The sequence below is a fragment of the Barbus barbus genome, assembly GCF_936440315.1.
Source record: "Barbus barbus genome assembly, chromosome: 40".
Taxonomy (NCBI): Eukaryota; Metazoa; Chordata; class Actinopteri; order Cypriniformes; family Cyprinidae; genus Barbus; species Barbus barbus.
The window spans coordinates 26,231,730-26,251,718 of NC_136718.1; the positions used below are offsets into that span (position 1 = coordinate 26,231,730).

The 19,989-nt window shown below is 41.4% G+C and overlaps 1 protein-coding gene across 1 annotated transcript in view; it reads left to right on the top strand.

Moving 5' to 3' along the window:
- Positions 1-18,448, top strand: part of LOC306859413 (atrial natriuretic peptide receptor 1) — a gene marked incomplete at its 5' end in the record, with an annotated part of 30,039 nt that extends 11,591 nt beyond the window's left edge. The window contains 11 exons of the mRNA XM_079400425.1: positions 3,251-3,389; positions 3,462-3,510; positions 6,433-6,534; positions 6,964-7,083; positions 8,848-8,941; positions 9,203-9,290; positions 10,094-10,233; positions 11,014-11,166; positions 13,501-13,599; positions 14,162-14,253; positions 17,826-18,448. Coding sequence (XP_079256551.1) covers positions 3,251-3,389; positions 3,462-3,510; positions 6,433-6,534; positions 6,964-7,083; positions 8,848-8,941; positions 9,203-9,290; positions 10,094-10,233; positions 11,014-11,166; positions 13,501-13,599; positions 14,162-14,253; positions 17,826-18,011 — 1,262 coding nt within the window. The 3' untranslated portion in view covers positions 18,012-18,448. The remainder of the gene's footprint in view (positions 1-3,250; positions 3,390-3,461; positions 3,511-6,432; positions 6,535-6,963; positions 7,084-8,847; positions 8,942-9,202; positions 9,291-10,093; positions 10,234-11,013; positions 11,167-13,500; positions 13,600-14,161; positions 14,254-17,825) is intronic.
- Between the last annotated feature and the right edge of the window lie 1,541 nt (positions 18,449-19,989).

Genomic DNA, 19,989 nt, shown 5'->3' on the forward strand with positions numbered 1-19,989 from the left:
GTATTTTTTAGTATTTTTAAAATACAAGAAATCAGTAGTTTATTTTGATACATTGTGTGGCTGCTGTATTTTGTAGTTTATGTTCATACACTTAATATTACAGTTTTTTACAATCACTTTGCTACTATTTTCAGAACCTTGATGTAATTTTTCACAACTCTAGACACAAAACGGTTATCACTTGTAACACAGGCTGTCTGATGTTCAAAACATTGCATTGTGCATTCACATCTTTACAGAAATCTTGCACAATCATTGGTTCAAAAAACTAACTTACTGTGAAATACCATTGAAACATAACTATAGATCACCCACACACAAGCAACCGATAGTTCCACTGTCATTGTTAGTACAATCATTAAATATTGTAGAACAAAATAGGTGATACAGGTTTCATTATGGTACTACATGTACAGTAAATACATCTCTGTAAAAGTACTGCAGTAGTAGAGAGAATACTACAGACACAGTGGAATCATTGAACAAAGTTTGTAATATATTGATGCAAAACACTACAGTACAATCATAAAGGTTTATTTGAATCAAATAGAAAAGAAAAGACAGTACTGTAAAACATCAAATGCAGTGTTCCTCAACTTGCTTGTACTGTAAGAAACAAGACAGGAGTGATTACTGTACTTCTACATTGTCCTCAACTCTGTGTTGTGGATTTGGCCACAGGTTCTCATCTACAATCACAATGGATGTTTTCATTAGCCAAACATCTTGGAAAAAACCTTCAGGCATGGTGAATCCAGGCCTGACACTGGTCTGCTGTGATGTCATTGCAGGCGTCATCCATGGCTTGGAGAAGAGTGGCTTGTTCATGAGGGTGCCTATCATGAACCTTCCATCTCCATGCGGAGAACAATCCCTCAATCGGGTTAAGGAAGGGAGAGTATGGGGGTAAATACAGGGTGGTAAATTGTGCATGGGCTTGAAACCATGCTTGAACCACATGAGCATGATGGAACCTGACATTGTCCCACACAATGACATAGGTCACACCTTCAGCTCTACAAACCTGATCGAGCTCATCAAGAAAGGTGACAAGGAGAGCTGCATTATATGGTCCAATATGAGGTCTGCGTCCCACCACACCATCTTCTGATATAGCCGCACACATGGTAATGTTGGCCCCACGTTGTCCAGGTACTTGGATGGTTGCCCGCTGGCCAATGAAATTCCGACCTCTCCTCCTTGTCTTGGCCAGATTAAAACCTGCCTCATCCAAACATATGAATTTGTGACGGTCGTCATCAGCATCCAGCTCCATCACCCTCTAAAAATACATTTTGGAAAGAAATTTAGAGATTACTGTACAATGTAGAATTTTTGGGAATGCTTTTACAACAGCCATCTTGAAACTGAACTTACCTGAACATACTCAGTCCTCATTTGCTTCACTCTGTCTGCATTTCTTTCGAAAGGCACACGGTATAGTTGTTTTATAGATACCTGGTGCCTTTTCAGTATGCGTGCAATAGTCGGCAAACCTATGGATCCCACATTGAACATGTCTTCATTGTCCAAGATATGCTGGCGAATTTCTGTAAGGCGAATATCATTTCTGGCCCGAACCAAATCGCCCACAGCCTGCTCTTGTTGGTCAGTTAGAATTTAGCCTCTGCCTCCACTATTTGGCCTGGTCACAATTCTACAGGGAACATTAGAGTAAGAAGACACTTGGTCACATCACCTATTCTGTGATACACATTGGTATGCAGTCATTTGACAACTGAGAGTAGCATAATGTTTAGTGCATGCTGATAACTTTCCGGTTCTCATTACAGAAAGTTCTGATTATTGAGGCCACGGTTGACCTTCTGAGGTTTGGTTGTATCATTGTAGCCGCCTCAGTCATTGACATACCATGATTTATGACATGGTCTACAACTATTGCCCGAATTTCATTGGACACTCTATGCTGTTGCTGCCGCTGTCTTGGTCCGTGGCCTTGTCCTCTACCACGTTCCCCCACACCTCTCAAACGAGGCCCACGACCACCTCTCAGAAGGGGTGCCTGTCCTCTACCACGTTCCCCCACACCTCTCAAACGAAGCCCACGACCACCTCTCAGAAGGGGTGCCTGTCCTCTACCACGTTCCCCCACACCTCTCAAACGAGACCCACGACCACCTCTCAGAAGGGGTGCCTGTCCTCTTCCACGTTCCCCCACACCTCTCAAACGAAGCCCACGACCACCTCTCAGAAGGGGTGCCTGTCCTCTACCACGTTCCCCCACACCTCTCAAACGAAGCCCACGACCACCTCTCAGAAGGGGTGCCTGTCCTCTACCACGTTCCCCCACACCTCTCAAACGAGGCCCACGACCACCTCTCAGAAGGGGTGCCTGTCCTCTACCACGTTCTCCCACACCTCTCAAACGAGGCCCACGACCACCTCTCAGAAGGGGTGCCTGTCCCCTGCCATTCCTTTGACCAACACGTCTTCCTCGTCTTCCTCCCACCACTGCTGCTTGACCTCCATTGTGACCTGGATCACCTGCTGGCTCCATGTTACGTATCACTATGCTCTTGCAATTGGATCCCAATCAACTCTTTATATACTCATTCCACAATGTGCACTCAATCATCAGTAACGAGTTGGCAGAATTGGACAAGCAATTACAAGGGCCTGCATCTATGCAGTGCAGTACTGTCAATACTGTAAATAGTCTGAAAAGGTGGTACAGTATTTGGGACCATAGACACAGTGTCTGATGAAGCATTATGATGAAATATTAGGCTACATCCATGGATATTGTAGTCTAATTGGTTCATGCTCCACACTAATTGGTGACAATGAATCTCGTTACAGTATCTTGAAACTTTCATGATTTAAACATGGAAGATTGTTTGTCTGTTTCCATACAACTATGCATTAAGAGTAATTTTGAGCAGTTGTATCAATTGATAGTTAGATCATTGTAAGGAAATTAATAGACACTCATTTGAAATGTAATGTGTGAATTGTCTTTTGAAATAGTAGTACTTTGATGTTAAGTTGTGTCATATTGAACAGGTGATTTTTGTTGAATTAACAAATGATCTAAGTTTTATGTGTATTGTATCCAAGCAATTGAGAAAAGGGTTAGTTTTGAAAAATGTGCATTTTGATCATTGGTTGTGAGTTTTGTGTCTAGAGTTGTGAAAAATGACATCAAGGTTCTGAAAATAGCAGCAAAGTGATTATAAAAAACTGATGTATCTTTCCCCAACGCTGAGCATCACACCTGTCATTCATTCAGATTACTGTCTGTGGACGTTTCGGCGCGAGGACTGCGCTGAGCCGCTCACCACCTACCAGCAGAGACTAAAGGAGGTTTACACGCCACCCGAGGCCCAGAGCGGCAGCCAGGAGCCCACACTGTCCGGAGACGTCTTCAGGTGAAGAAACACACCCACGAACACACCTGACCGCCTCAACATCCCACACTTATCACTCTGCTTCATTTGCAGCTATTCAATAATCTTACTGGAGATCGCCACCCGGAATGACCCAGTGCCGGTGAGCTTGTGTGTAAACCAAAAAAAGTTTTTTTTTTTTGTTTTTTTTTTTAAGTATGTCTATATAGTTTTTATTAATATTATTTAAATTTTTTAGCTAAAGGTTTTTATATTTTATTTTATTTTATTTCAGTTAATGTTTATTTTATTTAAAGTAACAACCTTTTAATTTTAGTTAACTATAATAACAACATTTACATAATAGATAAATTGTCTAAATACATGGGCTGACGTGATAACTTCCCTAGGTTACGCATGTAACCATGGTTCCCAGAGGGAACGAGATTCAGCGTGACCGCACTCTAAATCACGTGTGTAATTAGTCCAATGGAGTGGCGAGATATCACGGTGGGGTAACGTAGCGACCAGGACGCTTAAAAGCACATGCGGTGGAGACAGAGGCAGCTTCTGGTGAAAGAAGGAAGCACTCGCAGGGATGCCAAAAGAATGGCAATGAGTATTTCCCTCGGGGAACCATGGTTGCACATGTAACCTAGGGACATTCCCTTCAGGAACTTGAGCTGCATAGAAACTCTGTGGGAACGAGAATGCCCATGCCACCAAACTTAAAAATCCCTGCCTACTATGTAAGAGCACAACTAAGATGAGAGGAGAGGAGCCAGGAGTGGCATGAACATCGAGGTTGTAGAACCACACAAACATGAGCAGCGGGGACCAACCCGTGGCGTTACAAATGTTGAGCATGGGGACACCTGACAGGAAGGCCTTGGAGGCCGCCATACCCCTAGTTGAGTGAGCCTTGACCCCCAAAGGTGAGGAGAGACCAGAGGACTCATAAACAAGAGAAATGGCATCAACGATCCACCGCCTAAGGGTCTGTTTAGTAGCGGGATGACTCGCACTGGACACACACAATTAAGCTGGTCTGGTTCCCGAAAGGGAGGAGGACAGACGAAGCCTCGGCCAAGTCTGTACCATAGCATCCAGTTCAAGAGGAGCTGGATGAGTGAGGGAAAACCAGAGGGGATAGAGCGAGGTCTCTTGAGTCACAAACAGATCCACCTGAGCCTGGCCAAACACCCCCCATATCTGCTTCACCACATCGTGGTGGATTCTCCATTCCCCAGGCCTCAGCCCCTGCTTCAGCAAGATGTCTGCTTCCTGATTGAGATGTGAATTGGTCTCAGGGAGAGGAGTTTCCCCTGGGCCTACAGGAGGATCTGGTGTGCCATCCTGTACAGGGGGCGTGAGCGCAGACCTCCCTCGTGGTTGATGTAAGAGACCACCGCTGTGTTGTCGGTGTGCACCAACACATGGTGGCCCCTTAGGTCCGGGAGAATGTGTTTCAAAGCTTGAAACACGCAGGGGTGGCCGATCTAGCTGCTCTGGAGACCTCCTTGGAGGTAGCGAGCCTCCCAAAACCGCTGCATTTCCAGGCTGATGCTGAGAGAATCACTCCCTGGAGACCGCTGTGCCCTGAAACACCAGGGTTGGCAGGGTTAACAGACTGACCTCCTGAGGGCACTGAGGAGAGGCGGGCACCGTATAATGAGGTGTACAGAGGTGAGGTGTCCGCTCTTCCCCAGAGGGGCCTGCCCTCAGAAGTCCTGAGCCACGAGCGTAGAAGGACAGATCCAACTTCGGCTTAGAAGACCCCGACCTAGAATTTCGGCTATTCCCAATATGAGGAGCTGGTACACGGGTGGCCAGCCCAGCAGCGCCAGAGTTAGAGAGGCCCCGGCATGGAGGTAATGGCCGAGAGTGCAAAAAGCGTTCTTCGAGCTTGCTCTTCGGCGGTTCGGCTTGTTTCTAGGCGGAACAATCACTTGTGCAACTTGGCCACAGCACACGTAATTACCTCCACAAGCTCCTCATACAGGGGAGACTGGGGTGGCGAATCCAGTTTCATCGACACTCTCCACATCTACCTCCTCGGACGACGACAGGCGGAGCATTGAGCCCTCTCCTCGTAAGGGAAGAAACCACGGTGTGGGCTTCCGAACCCTGGCAGGGGGCGATGGACCTGGTGGTTGAGGACGAAGAAAGGGACTGGCCCATCTCCATTCCCTCCACCAGATCCATTTGCGATCCCCACGACCGCAGCCACTGCTCAGCCTTGGCAGCAGCAGGGTCAGAGCCGCGAGGAACAGCAGAGAGCTCTGCGGGAGCGGAGCGTCCGCAATGAAAGCTGCTCACAGTGTACACAGTCAGCCCCCTCAAGAGCTGACTGAGCGTGCTCCGCTCCCAAACAAACAATGCACAGACTGTGTATCCCACCCGTGATGAAACGAGGACAGGGAGTAACACAGTTACTGAGTGGCGCTGTTTGTCGCCACTCTTGCTATGTTTCTTTGCCATAGTTTGATGCTTGGAAGCAGACAGACAACAGTAAATAAGATGTATACACAGAGAGCTCTTACTGAATGACAGAAGCTGCCGCTGTCTCCACTGCACGTGCTTTTAAGCTTCCTGGTCGCTACGTCACCCCGCCTGCAACATCTCGCCCATCCATTGGACTGATTACACATGTGATTCAGAGCGCGGTCACGCTGAATACGTTCCCATAGTGTTTTGATGCAACTCAAGTTCCTGAAAGGGAATTGTTATCGACAGTAAATTTCACATAATTACAATAAAATAAATTTTGATGAAATAATAATATTTATATAATAGTCGGAAATAATATTTTCTTTTAAATTTTACTTGTATAATCTCTGTTTTATTTACAACTTGGAAAAACATTTGTACCAAAAAATTCCTAGTATATTTCACAAATAATTACAAAGAGTGATTTTTGTTAGTTTTTGTAATTTTTGTTATTATTTTAAATATTTTTTTCTTTTTTCCTTTTTTTCTTTTTTTTTTTTTTTGTTTAACCAAATTAAAATGTTGCTTGCTGAAAAAAAAGTATAGTTTTGTTTTATTTTGAGTAAAAGTAATGTGTTTTTGGTCTATGTGTGAGGCGGAGGACAGCTCTCTGGAGTGTGGCTGGTGTCCTCCGCTGCCGGAGCTGATTTCAGGGAAAGCTGACAGCACCTGCCCCTGTCCTGCTGAATACGCTGAGGTCTGTCAACCGCTCACCAAAACATGCAGAACAAATAACACTTTAGATTTCACTTAGTGAAAATTAAGCCTGTTTTTAAGACCAATTATGACTTTTTACATTCGTTCCCGTTTACACCCTTCAGCTTTTAATGCATTTTGTTTCCTTCTTGAGCATCAGTGAATGTTTGCAGCTTTTGTAATAGTGTTGTTTGAGTCCTTCAATCGTCCTCAGTGTGAAAAGATGGATGTCAGAATCATAGTCACTGTTTAAAGAGCTCAAATATTCAGAAGAAGAACCAACGAGCATCAACAGCGAGCACTGAGATGTTCATCTAAGTAGAAACTGCAATCTGATCTCATGAAAATAATGTTGGCATGTTTTTTGGATTCTGCTGTATGAACATCTCTCCTCCTGTTTTTACTCTCTCTCTTTCTCTCATGCTGTCAGCTGATTCGCCGATGCCGTGCTCATAACCCCGTCCAAAGGCCCACCTTTGAGCAGATCCGCAAGTTTGTCCACAGAATCAATCCACACAAAGTCAGTCCTGTAGACATGATGATGGAGCTGGTCAGTCCGACACACATATACATACACACACACACACACACACACACACACACACGCACACACACACACACACACACACACACACACAGACACAGACACACACACACACACATGTTGGTTTTTGTGGTTTATGGGGACTCTCCATAGGCGTAATGGTTTTTATACTGAACAAACTGTGTGTGCAATTGCCCTACACCTAAACTTAGCTCTCACAGGAGACTTTCTAAAAAACACCATTTAGTATGTTTTTTAAGTAAGTAATTTTATTTGGCACATACATAATCATACAGAGTATAACCAGCAGTGAAATGTAGGTATTATAGGAAGAGATACAGCTTGACATGAGGAGAGGGGGGAGAAAAAAAAATAATTCACAGACTATATTCTTATAAGAGTACAGTGTGAGAACAGAAAAAACACCCCAGCAACAAAAAGCACATAGTCGATCAACAACATAGTCACACGACTGCAACAGGGGAGTAATCCAGATCCGGCAAGCAGCCATCCGGTCCTGCAGCCATTCTCGGCGCCGGTCGGACCAGCTTGTCAGGCTGGCGGAACAAAGCGGCGAAGGCGAGGGATCGGGGGTAGGAGGTGAATGCATATCTGTGTATGTGCGTATGTGTGTGTGTATGTGCCTGTGGAGCCGCCACGCTGGCATACAAATCAAGTTGTCTCAGTCCGCAGAATGTGATAGCAACACAGCACGTTGCTATGGAGACAGCCTTGATCAGGACCCAGACAGAGTCAACAATCCGCAGGTGTCTGTGGAAGGGAAGAAGGAATGCAAGAGCGTCACACTGCAGTGCTCTTCCTGGGTTGTTTCCCAACACGACCTTGTCTGAAGCCATGCTGTTTTGAGAGAGCCGAAAGAAGATAAGATTGTTTAGTCTTGGTGCGAGTAGCCGTATTCCAATTTTCACGGTACCTCTCTTTGTCCATTCTGGTCTCCAAATCCATCAATATTTATTTTCAAATCCGAAAGCTTCTCCGTGATAGACTCCATATTGCAGTTAATAGTCTCAGTCTCAGAGCTGACCGCTCTGCCCACTGCTTCAATCATAATGGGCAGCCTAGTGAGGCTTTTGACAGCTGTACCCGTTTCCTGAATTTTACGATAACCCAGGGCAAAGCCTAATCCAATCAGCAGAAGACCTGTTATCATGGTTCCGAATAGGTAGATATCTTCAATGTCCTCCACGGAAAGAGCCGCCAGACACACGACCCGCCACCTTTCCCATGCGTCCATCGTATATCCAGCTACGAAAGTTCCGCTGGGACAATCAGGTTCCCCCGAACCTAAACTTCTCGTCGAGAAAATTGTGTCAATTGCATTGAGAGACCAGTTGATCAAATCCATGATTTTTCAGTTTGGAGAGCAGTGCAGAGAGAGTCTCTCAAGTATTAGACAATAGACGAGACGAGAGAGCAAAGCAGGGAAGGGAAGGTAAGGGGAGGAGAGGAGAGGAGAGGAGAGGAGAGGGAGGAAAAAATGCGACCGCCTTCGCTGAGAGCCAAACGAGAACCAAGTTGACAACGTTGCTTTTTTAAGCCTTTTGAATTACGGGGACATAGGCAGTGTCCTCATAAACCGCATTCATATTGTAATACCTCTGTCATACCCATGTCATTATACAAATTTGTGTCCTCATAAACCACATAAACATGCACACACACACACACACACACACTCACACACACACACATATAAACTCACACACAAACACACACACCAAACCTGTGTGTGTGTGTGTGTGTGTGTAGATGGAGAAGTACAGTAAACATCTGGAGGTTCTAGTCGGTGAACGGACGCAAGATCTGATGCTGGAGAAACAGAAGACCGATAGACTGCTTTACAGTAAACAAACACGCAACACACATCTAACACACAAACCTTCAATGACAAGACATGAAAAATAAATCATAAAGATTTGAGTCATAATTTCAGGGGCCGGTCCTGAACTATCCTAAGTCACATTTATTTCTATACCGCTTTGTTTGTACAATACAGATTGATTCATTCACAGTTATACAAAAGTCAGTGAGTGTTTCAGTGATGTGTTTCAGTGTGTTTGTGTGTTTTACAGCAGGTGTGTGTGTGTGTGTGTGTGTGTTTCAGGTATGCTGCCTAAACAGGTGGCTGATGACCTGCGTCAAGGCAAACCTCTACAAGCCCAGAGTTACGTCAGTGCCACCGTGTTCTTCAGGTAATCACACACACACACACACACAAGAGGTGACTTCAGGAGCCGTGATTGTCCTGTTCCTTCAGAAAACTTTAATGCAACAACTTTAAAAAGTCACAGTAAGGTCCCACTAGTTAACATTAGTTAAAGGAATAGTTCACCCAAAAATGAAAATGCAGATGCTCTGCAGTGAATGGGTGCCGTCAGAATGAGAGTCTAAACAGCTGATAAAAACATCACAATAATCCACACCACTCCAGTCATCAGTTAACATCTGGAGAAGACCAAAGCTGAAACTAATCCAGCATTAAGACGTTTTTAACTAAAATATAACTCCATAACGCTTCCTCCTGTGAAAAAGTGCATCTCCTATTGTCTTTCACATCAAAATCCAGACACATATATAGGCTCATTTTGATCTTGTTTTGTCTTGTAAACGGTGCTTGATCTGTGCAGATTTCTCTCCTGATTCAGACCAGAACACTTTTTCACTGGAGGAAGCCAGTTAGTTTCAGCTTTTGTCTTCTCCAGATGTTAACTGATGGACTGGAGTGGTGTGGATTATTGTGATGTTTTTATCAGCTGTTTGGACTCTCATTCTGACGGCACCCATTCACTGCAGAGCATCCATTGCTGAGACACTGATGCAGAGACACATTTCTCCAAGAAACAAAATCATCTATATCTATGGTGACCTGAGGGAGAGTAAAAAATCTGCATATTGTAAAGCATTGCCAGTTATTTTTTGTATATCGTTATATTATATATTGTTTTGTTCTTCTCTTTTGTCTCTCTCTTCATGTGATTTCTGATTATTTTCTCAGTGATATCGTGGGATTCACGCAGTTGTCCAGCACTAGCACTCCTTATCAGGTGGTGGACTTCCTCAATAACCTCTACACCACATTTGACGAGATCATCGACAACTACGATGTTTATAAAGTGGAAACCATTGGCGATGCTTGTATATATAATATAATTTATTAAGTAGATTGTCTGCGTCCAGATTATTTGAGTGATTTTGTTTTGTGTACAGTGTTATTTGTGACCTTGGACCACAAAACCAGTCATGAGGCTCAATTTTCTGAAATTGAGATTTATACATCATATATACACTTTCCATTGATGTATGGTTTGTTATGATGGACAATATTTGGCTGAGATACCACTGTTAGAAAATCTGGAGGGTGCAAAAAAATCTAAATATTGAGAAAATCTCCTTTAAATTTGTTCAAATGAAGTTGTTAGCAATGCATATTACTAATCAAAAATGAAGTTTTGATAGATTTATGGTAAGAAATTTACAAAATATCTTCATGGAGCATGATCTTTACTTAATATCCTAATGATTTTTGTCATAATAGAGAAATGTATAATTTTGATCCATACAATGTATTGTTGGCTATTGCTACAAATATACCTGTGCTACTGATGACTGCTTTTGTGCTGCAGGGACACATTTTAGTATCATTGATATACTTTTAGCATTTTTAATTTATGGAATTAGGTTCTGTATTCACTTTTCCTATTTTTGTTGTTTTTATCAGTTTTTTTATGTCTATTATATTTATTAGTTTTCATTTATTAGTTTTTGTTTAGTTTGTTATTTTAGTTCTATACTAAAAACAAAGTGAGAAATGTAGCCTTAGCAACTACCTGAAATATTTGTTAAATCTTATTTCTAGAATGTTTTGAATGTGTTTAGCGTGCAGTTAGCGATGGTAGCTGTGTTTGTGTGGTGCAGATATGGTGGTGTCCGGCGTGCCGCGAGAGAACGGGATTCTGCATGCGTCTGAGATCGCCAGCATGGCTCTGGACCTGGTTTCTGTCTGCAAGACCTTCAGAATCCCCCACAGACCACAAACCCAGCTGCAGATCCGCGCTGGAATACACTCAGGTCCATTAAACCTGCACTTAAAGGCTCTTTCACTTTGCTGTTTTAGTATCATTGAGTAAATATTATAGTTTTATTAATATTTAGATTTTTATTTTTATTTTTAATTTTAGTTAGAGTTTTAGCAATTTTGTTGTTTTTTGACATTTTTTTATTTTATTTAGGCCTTTATTTATTTATTTATTTTGTATGTATGTATGTGCAGTTTTTATTCATTTTCATTTCAGTTTATTTGTTATCATTTTTAATTATTTTAGTACATCATGTTAAAACGAGAAATGCAATTAGCTGAAACAAAATTAATTTAAAGTTTTTTATGTTCGGTTTCGTTTCAGTTAAAATTAATTTTATTCAAGTAACAATTTATTTATTTATTTATTTTGGTTAACTATCATAATCAATGATATTTTCACTCAAGCTGCTGTATGGCTAAAGGCTAACTACATTTTACAAAAGTTTTTAATACTAATATAAGTTCATGGAGAATTTTACATAAAGTATTTTTGACATGAAAATACCCGGGTCAAAATGACCCGAACACAAAACATGAAACATTTATTAAATGGTTATAATTATTTCTTAAAATATAATTGTAAAAACTCTAATTGTAAAAAAAAAAAAAAATTTTGTTGTATGTTTTTTGGCATTTTTAAAATTTATTTGTTTAGTTTTCATTTTTTATTATTTTAGTACATGATGTTAAACTAAATGAAAATGAGAAATGTAACGAGCTGAAATAAAATTAAAGTTTGGTTTTTTTTGTTCTATTTTGTTTGTTGAAATTTGTTTTATTTCAAATAACAATTTATTTATTTATTTTGGTTAACTATAATAACCAATAATATTTTCACTCGAGCTGCTGTTGGGTTGTTTTGTATCACAATATCCACAATATCTCATACATTTGGCATGAATATTTAAAGAAACAAACCTTCAAATCAAATCATGCATTCCTATGGGCCACTTTACATCACAAATTCACCCTGCAACAAATTTCCTTTCTTAGGTTTTTCAGCTGCTTACACACATTTTCAAAACATTTTGCCTCTTTTTTTCAAAACTTTAAACACAAATCCAAGGATTGCACACACAAAATGCAAAATGGCTCACATCTCTTGCGAAAAGAAGCACTACATTCAAAATATCACAAACACATCTCAAAAGCAAACATATGTCTTATGTTGATTGGTTGTGTTTGAAAAAGGAAATCAAGATACTTCCTGTTTTTTTGTGATTTTTTGTGTGTTACATCGAGAATTGTATGTTGTGTTTTGCAAAAAGAGTTCTATGAAATTGAAAACTGAGTCAAAGGCTGAGAATTAGTGTACACTGTAAAAAAAATCTGTAAAATTTATGGTAAAAAAAACGGCAGCTGTGGTTGCCAGAATTGTACCGTAAAAAATACGGTAGCAGCATTTTAGGTTTTACGGTTTTAACTTATATTTACATTTAAATACTGTTATTTCATTAACAGATTTAATGTTAATATACCAACCTATTGAAGTACTGAAATCTGTTTTGTACCTTTGTAGTACGCTGATAACCAACAAATGCAGGTGGTGATGAGAAAGTCACCTAATGAACAAAAGCCCATCACAAGCAGCTTTTAAAAACTAACATATATAGAAGGTGTACAGTGTCATTCACACAAGCACTAAACACCATCATGGTAACACACATGAAACTGAAATAATGCAATAAACTTTAATTGAACAACATTAGATGTAACATAAAATCCTAATGTACAAAACTGATAAGAAAAACTAAGAAGAAACATTTCAACAACAAAAAAAAAAACATCAAATTTGAAATGTAATGCAAGGAATTCCGGGAATGTCAATTTACTGTTATTTACTGTAAATTATACGTTATTTTTTCCACTTCCAAAGACGGTATACTACCGTAAAATAACATGTAATGTCCAATGCAGTTTTTCACCGTACATTGTAGGGGAGCTGACCGTTAACCATTTAACAGGTTTTTACTGTAGCAGTTTTACAGTCTTTTACCGTTAAATTCACAGTAATTTTTTACAGTGATGGTATTGCAGATTTGGTGTGTGGTTCTGGTGTTTGAGTGTCAGCTTTCAGAAATTGTGTGACAAGTAAAGACTGTGTGTGTAAGCAGCTGAAAAAAACTACTGAAAAAAAACTCACCCAGTAAGATATAAGTTTTGGCTCTTGTTTCAACTGCAATGTATACCACATCGCATCACACTCTATTTATTTAGTCCTGAATGAAAGCGTCTGAGGTCCTGTCTGACGCGTCTGGTTGGTTGTGAGATCTTTGTGTAGTTCAGTGTGGTTTTATCAGGATCTTTCTGATGTGTGTTTCCAGGGCCAGTCGTCGCAGGTGTTGTGGGAACTAAGATGCCAAGATACTGTCTGTTTGGAGACACGGTGAACACGGCGTCCCGCATGGAGTCCACCAGCGAAGGCAGGAAAGACCGTCTTGAATATTTTAGTACTGTATGAATTATAGTTTATATGGGTGACTCTGATTGGCATGGGAGAATTAAGCACACTAACATGCATAATACTGTAGAAACATTACATGCTTTCATTACTTTTTCATATAAAAGGTGACAGGAAAATGTATCAATTGCAAATATTTTACATTAAAAATGACCAAATTGTTGAGTTCCAAGCAGGAAAAAATTTATATTAATACTTTTGCTGCAGGTGCGTAGAGCCAAAAGAATACTTGAAAATGAACAAGAATATAGCTAGATCCAATTCAGACTGGAAAAGTTTTCATTTTATAAATTGCATTGTGCAAAAAGTGCAAAGTGCATGTGAATTAATGTGCATGTGAGTGTGTTTTTAATTCACAAGCACTTTGCACTTTTTGCACGATGCAATTAAAAAAATACAAAAAAATGCTTTTGTTCATGTTCTTGTTCATTGACATTAAAAAATGATGACATCACGAACCAGAGATTCCTCCAGAGCAATGTTTAGTTTTCTGGTGATGGTTGAATGGCTTGTTTTGTGTGCAGCGCTGAAGATCCAGTGCAGCTCGAGTGTGTTTTACCTGCTGGAGGAGATCGGTGGATATGTGCTCACCTGCAGAGGAGCCTTACAGGTCAAGGTGAGACGCAACTCACTGACAAACACAGCTCCCTGCATCAGAAACACCAGTTCATAAGCAGTTTTAAGCAGCCCCCCCCCCCCCCACGCCTCTTTCAAATATAATAAATAAATAATAAATAAACTATATATTTCTCCACAAAAATCAATGTAATAGCAAACGCAGCACCTTTCTTTTAATCTCTCGTCATAATTTTATTTTTGGGTTTGTTTAAATTAAATATGATTCTTTTTTTTTTTTGTCTTGTCCTCGTTATCGCTCAGAAAACCTAATAACCTAGTGACTGTTCGTCAGTTCTAAGACAAAAGCTAATTCAATATCAGTTAATTTGGTGCACCAAACAATCTTTAAGCAAAGAAGAATTAAATATCTATCCACAGGGAGAGTGTGAACCAACTTGCAGGGCAAGGCTAAAAGTAGCCTGTGTTAGTGTAATGTATAAAGCAGAGATGTTCACAAGTCTTTAACATGGAGTCCGAGTCAAGTCTCAAGTCTTTGGTCATGAGTCGAGTCTCAAGTCATTTAACGACTCATTAAAAAAATCCCATTCAGAATCCTCATGTACTGAAATCTTCCTATTTACGAAGCTGTTTTATAGGCTATAAACAAAATACATGATCTATGATCTGCTTTGTAAAAAAAAAGAGGTGTTAAGATGTAAGGTTATCCAGCCTGTTTTAATCCATTACCATGTTCAAAACAGTTTTCTGCCATTTTCTGTGATCTACAACGACACATAAGGAAATATGTGACACAGATATTACAAAACCATACAAATAAAGTATTTCTTTATGATATAAGTCAGGGGTATTCAATTAAAGTTTCAAGAGGCACAGCATCTACAGTATATTTTCTTCCAAGCAAAGGCTGCATACCCCAGAACTTACCTGTTAGGGGCCGGGCTTCCTCGACCCTGGGTAGAGCTCAAAGGCTTGGAATCAGAAGCAGCGATTCCTTTAAGGGGATACGACCAAGCGCTTAGGATCGTAACTAAGTCTTGGCCTGTCACCCAGGGGCTACTGCTTGCTCTGCAAGAGCTCGCTGAAGGAACTGTCTCAACAGATCCTTGGTAGCAACACCCTGTTCAAGTACTATCAATGGGGATACTTAGGTAGAGTGGGGCCCAAGGTGAAACTGGGGGCTGACCGACTCAAAGAATGGGCATGAAGCCCATACCGTACAGGATTTTAGAAAGACCGTAAAACACTTGGTGTGCGATCTTACCACAACGTGGCTTTCAGAAAGTGCACAGAGACACTTACCATAACATGGATTTGTAAACACCATTCTAGGGAGCGAAGCGAGCAACTTAACAGGGAGGAAGAGAGAGGCCTAACAACCTGAAGTTGCTGACTCACAGAGCTCTGGGGAGTCTCAGTATGAGAGGGAACTCAGATGCTCAGAAGGGAGCGGCATGCTCATAGGCGACCCTCTAAATGAGGAGAGCAATGCTAGCTCGCTGAATGACAGAGCTCTGGAGAGCGGAGAACCCAACTCTCAGCATAAGAGGGAACTCAGACACTCAGAAGGGAGCGGCATGCTCATAGGTAACCCTCTATGGTGAGAGGAGCAATGCTAGCTCGACCAAAAAACAGCCTACCAGGGAGGCAGAAGGTGGCCCAACAACTTGGCATGGCTGCTAACCGGAGCTCTAGAGAGCGGAGCCCTAACTCTCAAAATAGGAGAGGGACTCAGACACTCAGTTTTGGGAGCGGCGTTCTCATAGATGACCCTCTAGGGTGAGGGGAGCACTGCTGAGCTCAACCAACCAGGACAGCAACCTAACAGGTGGGCAGAGAGGAGCCTAACAACCTGAAGTTGCTGCTCAACGGAGCTCCAGGGAGAACAGGATCCAGTGAGAGGAGTCCTCAGACCCTCGACCGAGAGTAGCAAGCTCAACAGTAACCTCTAGATGAGGAGAGCATTGCCCGGCCTGACCAACAGGGTAACTTTTGGAACACTGCCATGTTCAGAGCGGCGCTCTCAGCCCTCGGGCTGAGGCGGTCCCTACGACACAAACTGGGAACAGGAGGTGCATAGCTAGCTCTCGCAACGAGGGAAGCACACCCTAGCTCGACCAGAAGGCAGTGCCAGAATAAAAGGACAGTCCAGCAGCACCCAAAGGGAGACTGTCATCTGTTAGTAGGTGAACATAGTCGTACGCTCTCCATCTTGATAGAGAGCATAGACCAACAGGTTAGCCAATAACCATACATGTCTGAAGAGCTATCGCTACTCAGAGCTAAGACAGTGTGACTCAAATCTCAGGAAGCCTCTCGATGGGAGACACGAGTAGCGCATCCTGGCCGAGGCAGCTTCTCGAAGCAAACACCCAGCCAGGAGGTCAGAGAGCACATCACGAAGCAATAATCTCCAAAAAAGGCTCCGCCTGAATGGAGGACCCACAAGTCCTGGGTTGCAGCGCTATACTGGGACCTGAAGGCCAAGGAGGCTCCCTTCAGCAAGAATGAGGCGAAAGATGTACTGGCAGGTGAGACCATACCACAGGATCGAGAGGGCTCCCGGAGTGCAGTATAATGTGGTTAGAACATTACTGATTACTTTACTGATAGGGAAAATTTCCCGTCAGGTCCTTTCCCTGTTCTGCCCATGAACCGCGAATAGCGGGCAATGGGCAGATAATTCTCACCGCACTCACAACGCGCAGCATGTATTCAGTTCCCACGGGAGCTAAACATGCTCCGCCCACGCGCTAGATTACCTCCGGAATCAAGCGAGAACAGAGCCGCCACTGCGAATGCGTCGTTATTCCAGCGAGAGGCGAACACACTCATGCAGACACGGGTATTACAATTTGGGTAAAAAGTGAAGCACTCACCTTCCCTCTCAGTAGTCCCGCGAATGCATCACGATGAGTACAGGTAGTCTCCTTGTGAGTCAAGCAAACGCAATTCATGCCTATTCCTCACGAGAAAAAAGCAACGAATGCAATGAGTTGCACACGCTTGCTCTTCACCACACACAACCCGCGAGCCGTGTGAAACGGTGGGTATCAGAACAAAGCCTCCGTGCGAGAGAACATGCACTCCTAGTCGTGCTTAGCTTCTGCTAACATAAACAAACGGTCAGTGAAGACGAAGAAGAGAATGACGTATTTTCCGGTGCCCCTTTATACTGTGGCCGCGCCGGTAGTGACGTCATAGGCTGTCGCCGGCCAATGTTATTGTCGTGATTAGATATACGCTTCAAGACACCGGTCACGCCAAGGCGTTCCCCATAGCGACCCCTAGAGGACGCAGTTCCCTCGAAAGGGAACTAACAGATTCAAAGTTTGTTCCATCCTAGCCATCTAACAACAATTTTCCCAATTATATTGTGCCTTTTGAGGGTCTTAAAGCATTTGCAAAGGTTTGTTCCCTCACTATAAACAATGTATTTTTATTTTTATTTGTATGCATCTCTTCCCAGTCAAAACAGACCTGAATGCTGAACGTTTTGAGAGTTAATCATGCTAAAGCTTTGCTAAAATAACCAAATGAAATCACGCCTGATCTAGTTATCCTGCGCAGCGTTGCTTGAGTGTGTGGACTGTGTTCCGGTGTGTTTCTCAGGGTAAAGGTGACATGGTGACGCACTGGCTGGAAGGCAAGCGCTCCTCGGCTCCCGCTAAAGACGCGAGGAAACCTGTGACTCTGCAGGAGAGCGAGAGAGTCCCGGAGACACTCGCTGACGATTACTCCAGTATCCCAGGAGTCCTCAGCGGCTCTGACAGCGCTGACCTGCTGTGTGACCCCTGACCCCTGGAGAGCCACGGCAAAACTGCTTTAGTGTACCTGCTGCTTCTTTAGGATGGTGAAATATACTGACTTGAATTGTATGTGTATCTTTAGCTGTACTTCTGCATTTTCTCAGTGTTTGTAGCATCAGAACAACAGCAACAGAACCTAAATACTAAAGCACTGATTATATAGATTTATGAGATTTATGAATAAAAAATAAAAAGAAATGCATTTAATGATGCTGATATGCCACTTATTTATTTTTGTTTATTTTATTTTATGAAACTAAGTTATTTCAAAGAAATTTATGCTTTTATTCATCAAGGATGCATTACATTAATCAAAAAGTGGCAGTAAAGACATTTATATTGTTATAAAAGATTTCTATTTTAAATAAATGCTGTTCTTTTGAACTTTCTATTCATCTGTGAATCCTGGAAAATAAAATGTATCACGGTTTCCACAAAAATATTGAGCAGCACAACTGTGTTCAACATTGATAATAATCAGAAATGTTTGTTGAGCAGTAAATCAGTATATTATTATGATTTCTGAAGATCATGTGACACTGAAGACTGGAGTAATGATGCTGAAAATACAGCTGCAGATCACAGAAATAAATTACATTTTAACAGATATTCACATAGAAAACAGCTGTTTTAAATTCTAATAATATTTAACTATTTTTACAGTAAGTTTTGATTAAATAAATGCAGCCTTGGTGAGCAGAAGAGACTTTTTGAACAGTAGTTCAATGCACAAAAATACATGTATTTAATGTTTCAGACATTCATTCATGTCATTGACATAACAAATACACACTTAAACATTGCACTTTTACACACACACACACACACACCTAAATGAAAGCGTGGTCAAGAGAGAAGAACGGTTTTTGTTACAGAGAAAATTTGGGCTCAGCTGCTGATCTGAATGAGAAGCTCTTTAGCAGAAGAACATGCGTGTGTGTGTGTGTGTGTGTGTGTGTGTGTGTGTGTGTGTGTGTGTGTGTGTGTGTGTGTGTGTGTGTGTTTGTGTGAGTGAGAGAGAGAGAGAGACACACATGTGTTTAATTAACACAGACAGGACGAGCTCCGTCACTCATGTGTCGACTGCAGCTGATGCACACGCACAATATCATAAATCATACACTATATATAATGCATGTTTATGATGCTTATGGTCCAAAAATAAACTAATAACTCAAATATGGTGTGTGAACTTCTTGTTTATAGATCTGTTGCATTAAATCAGTGATGCTGGGAAACATCACACACACAGATCCCAGCACTACAGGTGCAGCGACACACACACACACTGATTGTAAATGTGAAAGAGACGAGAGCTTTCTGTGGAGAGAGGAATAATCAGGCGTCTGAAGGGTCTCATAATGAAATGTGTGAGCGGCACACGAGCACAAAAGAGCCTTTCACTCAATCATTTCATTAACATCAGAGAGAGAACAGCAGACGCAGACACATGAAACACTGCCTCACCTCAAACACAGCTCTCAGAGAAAAACATCCACTCAAACTTTCATCAAACACAACCACAATCTATAAAAAAATCATATAGCAACTATATGCATATACGTGTTTATATATTGTGGTTTTTATGGCAACCCGTGCTACTATCATATCTTGGTGGTATTAATTAAATATGATGGTGCTTTACTGTAAATTTACTTTGTATTTTCTATTTCAGCAGCTAGTATCTGCAAAAATGAAGTGCTTAAGTATTATTATGAGATTGTATATCCAGTCTTATTTTAACTAAAACTATTAAAATGAGCTTTTCTTCATTGAAATAAAATATAGAAATTATATTTAAACACTAAAACGGAAATTGGAAATGTCTGAAATAAGTTAAGCACTAAAACTGAAATAGATATAAATTAAAGCTAAATAAAAAAATGCTGTAAAAAACAAATCAGGGTTAATAGCTAAAATGAAAACCATAAAAACACGTTTGTTACTTAATATAAACATTAATTGAA